The 11,650-nt window shown below is 38.5% G+C and overlaps 1 protein-coding gene across 2 annotated transcripts in view; it reads left to right on the top strand.

Moving 5' to 3' along the window:
- Nucleotides 1-702: 702 nt before the first annotated feature.
- nbeal1 (neurobeachin-like 1) overlaps nt 703-11,650 on the top strand; it is a 128,806-nt gene continuing 117,858 nt past the window's right edge. For both annotated transcript variants that reach the window (XM_048599007.1, XM_048599006.1), the window contains exons 1-4: nt 703-860; nt 2,132-2,213; nt 3,097-3,224; nt 8,086-8,168. In XM_048599007.1, coding sequence (XP_048454964.1) covers nt 778-860; nt 2,132-2,213; nt 3,097-3,224; nt 8,086-8,168 — 376 coding nt within the window. In that variant the 5' untranslated portion in view covers nt 703-777. The remainder of the gene's footprint in view (nt 861-2,131; nt 2,214-3,096; nt 3,225-8,085; nt 8,169-11,650) is intronic.

The following is an 11,650-nucleotide window of genomic DNA, read 5'->3' on the forward strand; positions in this document are numbered from 1 at the left end:
GTTCTGCTATTCAGTGAGATCATGACTGATCTGTCGCCTAACTCCACTAGCTGCCTTTAGCCCATTTCTCTTAATATTTTGGTTAACAAAAATTTATCTATCTCGGATTTAAAATTAACAACTGATCATCTATCCACTGTTGTTTGTGGAAGAGAGTTTCAAACACCTGCCACCCTTTGTGTGTAGAGGCGCTTCCCAATATCTCTCCTGACAGTCTGGCCCCAATTCTCAGACTATGTCCCCTAGTTCTAGAATCCCCAACTAATGGAAATAGTTTATCTTGGTCTACCCTGTCTTTTTCTATTAATATCTTGAAGACTTTAATCGCATCACCCCATAACCATCTAAATTCTAGAGAAAACAGGCCTAATTTGTATAACCTGTCCTCACAGTTAACCCCTGAAGTTCGGGTATCATGTCTAAAATGTCTACTCCCTCAATGCATGTGCCCTCTCTGGCAGCATAGTGACATCAGATCAAACCAGTGGTTTTGCCTGTAGCCCCTGGAACCACCGTCCAATGAGCTGATATTCCCAAACCATGTTGCAGTTGCAGCTCGTTAATTAACTGTCCCAGTTACTTGCAGCTGAATCTAAACATTTAGTTCAAAACCGTGGCTTGTCTCAGTAGTAGCTGAAATGTGTGTGTGCGTTGGTATATAATCTCAACATTGATCATGTTTATTTCTGTTTCCTTAGATTGGATGACATTCCACCAGGGTTATCTTTGTTGCCTGATAACATCCTGCAGGTTCTCAGGCAGCAGCAGTTGCAATGTATGCAAAAACTGTCAGATGGCCTAGAGGATGAACAACAAGCGCTGGCACTCATTCTGGTCAAATTCCTCATTATCATCTGCAGGTATAGTTGCTGTTTTAATTATGTGTAATAGATGACCTAGAGACCAGAAAGGGGACTACAGAAAGCTAAGAATACGAGTGTTCTGATAAAAGGTTACAAACCCGAATTGTATAACTCTGTTCCTCCACAGATGCTGAGTGTTTCCAACATTTTCTGTTTTTATTTAAGATTTTCAACTGCTGCAATAATCTTTTTACCATGTGCTTATTGAACTGTAGTGTTGTCCTTAAGGAAGAATATCCCGGTGGACAGTGAAATCCCTGTTTCACTCGATAATGTGTATCAATGATGCTGAAGAAATAGTCAGTCTCTCTCTTTCTCTCACTCTGCTCCCTTGCAGTGTTGACTGTTTACTTAGAAACAGTTACACAGTTGATCTCAGGAGTAGCAGATATACTGGTGCACTAGTATATAATCTCAGAAAGAACCTTCACTGAGTCTTGGTTTGTTTGGACTATGTATTGGATGGGATAGAGAGAGAGAAAGAAGACACAGCAGCTGAGTGCCACTTTGACCTCAACTAATACCTATACGTGTGTGGGAAAGGCTAACTGCTGAGCAATCACTAACCTCGGCATTTTAGTTTATCTTTACTTCTCTCCATCCTAATGTTTTAGCTGGCCAGTGGTAAGCATCTATCACTGTCCTGGCTGATTTAATTAACTTACTCGGGAAATTTCTTCATTCGTTGCCATCAACTTGAATTTATATAGCACCATTAACATGATAAAGTATCTGAACATGTTTTATGGGAACAATATCAGACAAAATTTGACACTGATCCTAATAAAGAGCTATTCGGTGAGGTTGATCAAACGTAGGCTTTAAGGATTGCCATAGAGGAAGGAGAGATTAGATGTAGCGAGAATCTGGGAAGGGTATTTAGATCTTCAGGCCCAAGTGGCTGAAGGCGTGACCTTTAGTTACGAGACAAAGGAATGGGAGACTGTAATGGAGCTAAGAATTAAAGGAGTGCTGAGGTCCCAGGGGTTGGTGGGACTGGAGGAAGTTACAGCGTGGAAGGTGCAAGATGAGTGAGGAATCTGAATTTGCCAATCAGAATTTTAAATTCAAAGCTGCACTGGACATTTTCTAATTGCAAGGCTCTGGTTTTGCAACAAATAAACTCATTGATCCATTTGATAACCCAATAATTTAGTCTGTAGGCTTAGTTCCTGTTATTTATGCATGATCTTTGGTTATTTCTGTTTTGTTTGAGTTTTATTAGAACAGCATAAATTATAATTTGGATCATTCCATTTGTTTCCAAGGAATTTGGCTAATGTCGAGGAGATTGGAACCTGCTCCTATATTAATCATGTTATTACTATGGCTACAGTTTACATTCAACAGGTAAGTGATGATGATAAACTTACCTTTTAGCATTTTCACAATTAATTTGTAGCTGTAAATAGTTCCATTATTCTACAACAACGCATCTGTGTGTAAGTTGAGACAAAAATGTAATTTATTAGCAAAAGAACTTTTGAGATTAATTTTTTTGTCGGCTTGAACTAGTTTCCATGCACGTCCCACTCCTGATTCTTTTCCTTTTGTCTTCGGGAGTCGATAGGCCAGACTGCTCCTTCTGTACTGCAAGCATTTGCGAAACTAAACCTTTCTATGTGATACTCGGGTTTGGAGACAATTATGGCAAAGCATTCTTTAATGCAATAGCAGATTTGTGAAATTGTCAAATTATTGAAGACAAAATGTTCTTTAAATTCGTTAAAAAAAAGTCTGCCTAGAATTATAAATTTCTGATGAGGAATTGTCATTCTTTGTTCAATTAAAAAAGCAAATCCTGAAATTGAAATAACAGATGTCTAATAGCTAATATTTGATGAAGTTTCTTACGGTAATATGATGTTTTGTTGCAGTGTTTGTAGGAGTTGTCAACAAACACTAAACACCAGTCTAGCGAAATTGGAGTTTCTTTAAACATGAAAGCAGAATATTGCAGATACTGGAAATCTAAAATAAAAAATGAGGAACTGTTGGGAATACTCAGCAGGTTTGGCAACATTGGTGGGGAGAGAAAAACAGAGTTAAAGTTTCAGACTAATGATGACCCTTTGTCAATCAAGTGTTATCATAGTCCTGAAATGCTACTGTTTTGTTCCACAGATGCTTCCTGACTTGTTCAGTTTTTCCAGCACTTTTTTTATTGAAAGCTTTTTAAAATATTGGTAACCTGCTGTGTTTGATGTTTTCCTTAATTTTCTTTTATTGCAAGTTAAAAAGCAAGACCAAAGAAAAGGAAATGGCAGATCTAACTCCAGCTGAAGATTTTGCAAGACATGCGCTTACCTTTTGTGAGAGTTTATATGACCCGTATCGAAACTGGAGACACCGAGCAGCTGGGTAAGTGGTTCAAAATTCCAAAATAAACAAAGCTAAGCTGGATTTATTTCTAAACTTTCTTCTTATTTTAAAATGTGCTATTTTTGAGCTTAATGCATAGGAAGACCTTATAAGGTATATATTCAATTACCATTTGTGCATAGTTAACAATGAGCGTCAATAGCCTCATCGTTATTTTGACAGCAAATTCTGTCTTAGTGTGTTTAATTCATTATAATAAAGAAGTCCCCCTAGGCCTCCCTCAACAATAAATAAATGTTTCTGCTGTGGTGAAAATGGTGAATATTTGTATGTGGCTTTTAGTTTTGTTAAGCCAAGTAGCAATTTATTATGTTTTTCCATAATGTGCTCTTCCGACTTGAAAGAGCAGAGCTGAGTTTTGTCAGACAGGCATCCTGTTGGCATTTTCTGTGTCATCTGGAACACATCGAGGGACAGCCTTGAAAGTGCTTTGTTGGATTTATCTGTACCGATTTAAAATCGCACTGATTATGGATATCTCTAGCAACAACTTACATTTATACGGCTCCTTTAATTTAGCAAAATGTCAGAAATAATCTAACAGTGAGCCGCATTAGGAGATATTAAGACAAGTTATTTAAAAGCTTGGTAAAAGAGGGATTTTTAAGGAATGCCCTGTTATAGGAAAGATAGATGGAGAAGTTTTGAATAGGAATTCCTGCTACACAGTTGAAGACATGGCCATTGATGTTGAGGAAAAGTTCAGGAGGCCAGAGTTGAAAAATTACAGCGTTCTTAGACAGTTGGAACGGGTCAAAGATGGGTCGGGCATGGTCATGGAAGGATTTGAACCAAAGAGGACAATTTGAAATTTGGGTCATTGGTGAACCGGTACCCAATGTAGGTCAATGAGCAGGTGGTAGATTAGGATTTCATGCAAATTAAAATACGAGAAACAAAGTTATGGATGAACAGTGTCATATTGAAATTGAATTAAATGTGATAAAATTGCAGCTAATTAATTCTGTTTAAGAGACTTCAAAATAATTATATCCTTTTAACACTGTTTAGAGATTATAATGGAATCAAAGAACTGGAAGATTGCAAATGTCACATGCCTGTTCAAAACAATGAGACATTGGTAATACAAGAATTGGCATTAGAATCAATTTTTTCCTCATATATATTCTTCCAATAGGATGTGAAACATGTCTGAACCAGTGCATTAATCACTTGGCATTACCTCTTGTATATGATTTATTTGCTTTTTTTTAGAAAGTGGTAGATTCTGCTTAGGTTAGGAGGTGAGATTTTCAGTTGAATCACAAAAGATTTAATTTCAGCTGGAGAAAGCAGGAGTGTGGTTTGAAAATGTTAGGATATTGTTCAATTAAAATGTATTTTTCATTTCTGTATTAATAATTGTGCAGCAGGGCATTCATTATCATTTTTGTCAATGATATTGTAAGAGGAACAAGTGATTAATTACTATACTTATAAAATCTTAATAGAGGCAAATGAAAATTGTTCTATGGTGTTCAGCTGTGTTAAATTATAATTGCCCTTTGGCTAACATTCGTGCTCAATATTTTTAAAGGTCTTTTATTATGTGCATAAATTCTTGTCAAATTACAGTCTATAGTCCCAAACACATTAACGATCTAAGATCCAAATACACTCATTACTTGAGGTGTATTGTGCGATTTGGTAAATTAAAAGTTACAGGCATGTATTTTAAGTAACAGTTATCAAAGTTGGATCTTGCACGAATACCTGTGCTTATAGTCTGTATGTGTCAGAAGTATTCATTGCAAATACAACCTGTAATTTTTCTGTAGGAAAATTGTCATTTGGGCTTAGAATTAAGTGTGTGAACTTGAAAGGTAAGTGTTTTTAAGGACATCTGTGACTTCAATTTTCAGATTTCTATACTTTTTTAATGGAGTATGGACTAGATGAATAATCTTGATTTGAACCTTTACTTCATGAAAGCAAAGTATAAACAATGTTTTGGGAACAACAGCACTGACCAATTAAGACTCAGCCTTGGACACTAGGAAGGCAAAGTATCTGGTGACATGGTGACTGTCATTTGATTGAAATGGTACCTAATTAAAAACTTACAGGAACTTCCTTTTTTCCTACCATTTGACAAAGAAATAGAAGGAACTCTGAAAGTGTGTTGACTCAGCTGCAGAAAGCCTTTCTGTTCTACTTGTTTCACCTTTTAGCCAGTTATAATTCTTGACCAATTAAGTTGTTGGGATTTTGCTTTTATACATGTGAACTGTGTGCTGATGTGTGAAAATAATTTCTCAATTCTTTGATTGAGACAAGCTACTTAATGTCTTTCAATGAATACCATAATCTGTTTCTTTTTGACATACAAGTACTTTTTGTTCCACTTCAGCTGCACTTTAAATTGATGACTTGCAACTGACTTTGGCTAGCAGTATGTTTGAATCTGACTTGGACCATTGAAGTACAAACTCAGTCAGAATTTATACAAACAATTTGGATGAGGATTTAGGAGGCATGATTAGTACATTTGTGGATGGCACCAAAATTGGTGGTACAGTTGACGGTGAAGAAGGCTGTCTAAGATTACAAAGGGATCTTGGTCATTTGGGCCAGTGGGCTGAGGAGTGGCAGATGGAGTTTGATTTGGATAAATGTGAAGTATTGCATTTTGGCAAAACAAACAACGGTACGACTTATAGAGTTAATGGTAGCGCCCTGGGTAGTATTGTTGAACAGAGAGACCAAGGGGTCCAGGTACATAGATCTTTGAAAATTGCGTCAGACCATTGAGTATAAAAGTTGGGAGGCCATGCCGAGGTTGTATAGGATGTTGGTGAGGCCAGTTTTAGAGTATTGTGTACAATTCTCATTGCTCTGCTATAGGAAGGATATTATTGAATTGGAGAGGGTTCAGAAAGATTTACCAGGATGTTGCTGGGACTGGTGGGTTTGAGTTATAAGGAGAGGCTGGATAGGTTTGGACTTTTTTTCCACTGGACCCTAGGAGGTTGAGGGGGTGACCTTAAAGAGGTTTATAAAATCTTGAGGGGTGTAGATAAGGTGAATAGCAAATGTCTTTTCCCTAGAGTGGGGAGTTAAAAACTAGGAGGCATATTTTTAAGATGAGAGGACATATTTAAAAGGGACCTGAGGGGCAACTTTTTCACACAAGGTATGGTTTTTATGTGGAATGAACTGCCAGAGCAAGTGATAGATGCAGGTACAGTTACAACATTTAAAAAGACATTTTGATTGATGCATGAATAGGAAAGGTTTAGAGGGATATTGACCAAATGCAGGAGAGTGGGACTAGTTTAGTTTGGGAACCTTGGTTGCACGAACGAGTTGGACCGAAGGGTCTGCATCTAAGACTCAAAGTAAAGCTGCCATTTGAAATGAGTTTAAGGCAGCCCACAATTCCGAACAAGTTGGAGTCTTACGCCTTGGGTAGTAAATACGATTGCTGTGTAAAACAAAATTATTCATGCTGGAGTGGGATTGTGACAGCATGCTGGTGTTCGTCTAAGTGATCCCTACAGTGTTAGAATTCTCGTCCATAATTACCTATGATATGACCTTTAAATTTCAAGTTGGTCATATGTTGAGATGAGGTTATTTTCCCTACAGTGGGGTGAGTGGTTTGTGTGAAATAGAAGGCCTCTCATCGATGAGCTAAGGGATATCTTATCCACTTTGGAAACCCCTTTTTGGAATGTGGAATGTGGAGAGGTATCTGGAAAGTGCAGGGAAAGAATGTTTAAGAGTTCACACGAAAGGTCACTGATGCAGTGAGGTTGAGCATAAAAATAACCTTACTTGCCCCAAGTAAAATGAAGGACCATGGCTATCTATTGTAGGTTTTTTTTCAGACAACTAGTTTGCAGTGTACAAAATCAGGGCTGTAGGAATGCAGCTATTTGATAGATGTTTCCAAGGGCCAGCACAGGCACAAGAATGACCACCCTTTTATGCTTAACTTTTTCATAATTTTTATTGTGATTCGATAATTCATGGTCTAAAATTAACTGACAATAGATGAAAGTACTTGAAAGAAGTGAATCCTATTGATTGTTAAAACAAAACTGCTTTTGTAAAATGTTACCTCCAAACTGATATCTTTACATATTCCACATTCCAAAAATGGGTTTTCAAACAGGATAAGATATTCCTTAGCTCATTGATGAGAGGCCTTCTATTTCACACAAACCACTCACCCCACTTGAAAGTTGAATAAAAGAAATAAGTAATCTATAATAAAAATGAAGAACAGTGAGGAAACCTGAAACAAAAACAGTAAGTGCTGGAGAAACTCAGCAGGTTTGGCAGCTCCTATAAAGCAAAACACACAGTTTCGAGTCCAATGACACCCCCCATCAGATTTTGTTACAGATAAATCGTTTGTTTTTAAAAAAATTCTAGTCCATTGAATGTATTAATATCCCATAGCCTTTCTGCACCTCAGTTATATCTCCCACCTTAGCTTCGCTGTGATGAGTTATGATGTGTTTCTGGAGGCCTTAATGTTTTATTGTAATGTACATTATCTTGACAGATTTGTCTGGTGTTCCTCTTCTCCCATTGTGGTATTGTTTCATTCTGGGTTGTGTTTCCCCAGGTGGCACCAATCTGGTGGTATCTTCCCAACAAAAAATGCTTTGAACAACTGGGCAGTTCATCTCATTACTGTGCACCCACATATTTAACTGCTGGTATCAATGGATGGTGACCAGGACTGGGAATTGTGACATGTTCAACCTCCTCTAATTTGGAGAATTTGAGACAAAATGGAGAAAACATGTTACTCAAGCAGAGATTCATTATTTCAGCAACCCTTGTAAGTTTGTTGCCAATTATAATACTCTCTCTCGTTCTTTTCTAGTGAAGTAGTCAGTACTGTGGAGAAGAGCAGACAGAAGTACAAAGCAGCTAGCCTAACTGTGGAGTTTGTCCCTTTCTTTTATCGTAAGTGTGATGTGTTCCTTTTTAATTATATAGTGTACTTTTAGTTTTGTATCTGTGAATTATTTTCCCCTGATGTCTTCTGCTCCAATCCCCACCCACCCACTCTCCTCTCCCCACCCCAAAATAGTTGTGTAACCCCTATAAAGATAGGATTGTGCTGTTTTTTGCTAAACAATGGCATGTTGGAGCAGTAAAAGGAGTACTCCTTTGTTCTCCATGCATTATTCCCTGGCTGCGGGTGGCTGCGTAACTTGTTGACTGATTTGGAAGGCTCATTTCTACAAATGTGTGAAAAATACTACGATTCGTCCAGTTGCTTTATGTTCCCCTGTTTTGTAGGGAAGTACAATGAGAAATTCAGTGTGTGCATTGCACATACGTATGCAAATATTGCAAATATTGAACGCAAAGGGTTAGAGATCATACAAAAGCTATACAGAGTCCTGCTTACACTGCACCTGGAGTATTGTGCAGTTTTTGAGCACCACATCCTGGGTGAAGTATATTGACTTTGGAGGTAATGTGTCTTAAGTTTAGTAGTATGGTGCTTTTCAAAAATTTGTTCACTGAATGTTTGTATCACTGACAGCTTTTATTGCCCAGCTTGGTGCCATGGAGAAGGTGGTGAGCTGCCTTCTTGAACTGTTGCAGCCCAGGTGTGGCAGGTGTACCCTTGGTTCTGTCAAGAAGGATGTTCCAGAATTTTGACTCTGCAACAGTAAAGGAATGATAATTTCATCGTTGTGGCTTGGAGAGGAATTTGCAGGTGATGGTGTTCCTAAGGATCTGCTGCCATTGTCCTTTGACGTTTTGGAGGTTAAGGGTTTGGGAGGTGATGTTGAATGAGCCCAAGTGAGTTGTAGCGCATCAGAACCTTTTGGTCGTGAGGAGCGATTTCACAAAGCAGCGTTGTGTACAGTATATAGAAATGAGAGATGAGGAAGGAATGATTGGACCAAAGATTGAAGGACATTGAAGAGAACTGATCGGGTACTATTTGGGGAACATAGGACACAGACTCATAGTTATAAATATAGAACGAGGCCTTTCAAGAATAATGTTAGGAGACACTTTTGTAGAAGTTTGGAAACCTTCTGCAAAAGAAAAATGACACTGCGTGGATTAATTTTAAATTTGCGATTTTAGTTAACCAAACATAGGGTAAATGGAGTTGGGTTGCAGATCAGCCACCAACTCATTAACTAATGGAAAAACTTTAGAAGCTAAATGGTCTATTCCCAGTTCTATGTTCCTATGCCATGAGGCGGCCGATTTAAAGTATCTTAATTCTTTCCGAATATGGGGTGCTTCGGGCAGATTTTGTTAATGCAGATGTGAAATGGGAGAAAGATGAATTTGGACATTTGCGGTTTTGTTCTCTGAAGTGTACTGTTGATTCTGGCTAAGTGTGGCAGTGGGTTGTAGATGAAGAGTGATTGATGATGCAAAACTTCATAATGTTTAAAATATATATGCAAACATTCATTCCTACAAAGTAGGAGCAGGAGTAGGCTGTTTGGCCTCTTGGACCTGCTCTGTCATTCAATAAGATCATGGTTGATCTGATTACTCTGCCTAACCTGATAGCCCTGATCTCATCCTTTTGCTTCTCAAGAATAGCTCTAATTCTGCAACAGAGTTATTGAAAAACCCTGTCTCAATGTATCTTAAGGAAGAGAGTTGTAAAGATTCTGATTTTTGAGAGAACAAATTTGTCTTCATGAATGACCCCTTACTTTCCAAAAGTGGCCCCAGTTCTATATCCTCCCAGAAGAGGAAATGCCCTTTCCACATCCAACCTGTCAAGAACCCTCAGAATTTTGTCAAGTAAGTCGCCACTTAATCGGTAAAATCCAGTGGGTGCAAGCTAAGCCTGTTCAATATTTCCTCCTAAGACAACTCGTCCATTCCAGGCATTAGTTTCACAAGCCTAATCTGAAATGCTTTCACAGAATTCATGACCTTCCATAAATGAGGAGACCAAATACTGCATAAATGAATACCCTGCATAAATGAAGCATAATTGCCTACTTTTGTATTCAATTTCCCTTGCAATAAAAGTTAATATCTGCTTGCTTTTCCTGTTTATGAGCTGTATCTGTAAACTAACTTTTTATAATGTTTGTACTGGGAGGCCAGATCCTCTACATGTTAGAGTTTTACAACTTATCACCATTTAGATAATATGCTTCTTTTTCATTCTTCCTGCCAAAATGAGCAATTTCACATTTTCCCATATTATACTCCATTTGCCAGTTCTTTGTCCAGTTATTTAAGTTATCTATATCCCCAACCACCTTATGTCATCACAACTTACTTTACAATGTACCTTCTTGTCAACAAATTTAACAGCCATATCTTTGGTCTGTTCATCCAACAGATTTATACAAATTATAAATTAAGGCCCCAGCTCTGATCCCTTTGACACTGCACTCATCATACCTTGCCGACCGGAAAAATGCTGATTTATGCCTACACTCTGTTTTCTGTTAGCCAGCCAATCTTCTATCTATGTCATATGCTACCCCCTACATCAAGAGCTTTTATTTTCAGCAGTAACCTTTGGGGTGGCTCCTTATCAAATGCTTCCAGGCAATTTAAATACAGTTTATCAACCAGATTCCCTTTATTCACAGCAAATGCTACTTTTCAGGGAACTGTTAACAGAGGTTAAACATAATTTCCCTTTCTCAAAACCATGTTGACTCTGCCTAATCACTTTGAACTTTTCCAAGTGCTCTGTTATCATGTCTTTAATCATGGTTTCTAACAGCTTGTCTGTGATGTTAAACTGGTGTATCTGTATTTTCCTTTTTTTCTGTATCCCTCCCTTCCTAAATAAAGGCATTATATTTGTTATTGTCCAAACTAAGGACTTGCCCATATTGAGGGAGTTTTGTAGAACTAAACATAATACATCAACTATTTCACTAGCCCCTTCTTTTAAGACCCAAGGGTAAAGTCTTATGACCTGGGGTCTTATGAGCACATAGCTCCAATAATTTGATTGGTATACCATTTTCCTGAGCTACATCTTCTGTTCCAGTTTCCTGAATTACAGCTGTTTCCAGGATGTGCTTTACATTCTCCATAGGGAAGGCCAATGGAAAGTTGCTTAATCTTGGTAGTAAAGGGACTTTACCTTCAAGATGGTTTAATGTTTCAAGTGAGTTGGTATTCATTGTGATAAGAGCTCAGAAACCTGATTTTACCCACAACCCCCTCCTTCTCTCCCATCCCTCACCCACACCATCACCTCCACCACGTGGCGCGTGCACTCACTCACTTGCTCTTAGTCGCTTGCGAGCTGTCTCACTGTCTTGCGCGCTCTCTCGCTGTCTGGCGCCGTCTCTATCTCTCTCTCGCGCCCGCCGTTTCGCGCTCAACAGCCCCCAACCCCACCACCTCTCTCTCTCTCCCTCCCCCCTGCCCCCCCTCGCCGTCCCCCTCTCCCCCTCGCCCTCCCCCTCGCCGTCCCCCTC

The sequence above is a fragment of the Rhincodon typus genome, chromosome 7 (genome assembly GCF_021869965.1).
Source record: "Rhincodon typus isolate 14 chromosome 7, sRhiTyp1.1, whole genome shotgun sequence".
Taxonomy (NCBI): Eukaryota; Metazoa; Chordata; class Chondrichthyes; order Orectolobiformes; family Rhincodontidae; genus Rhincodon; species Rhincodon typus.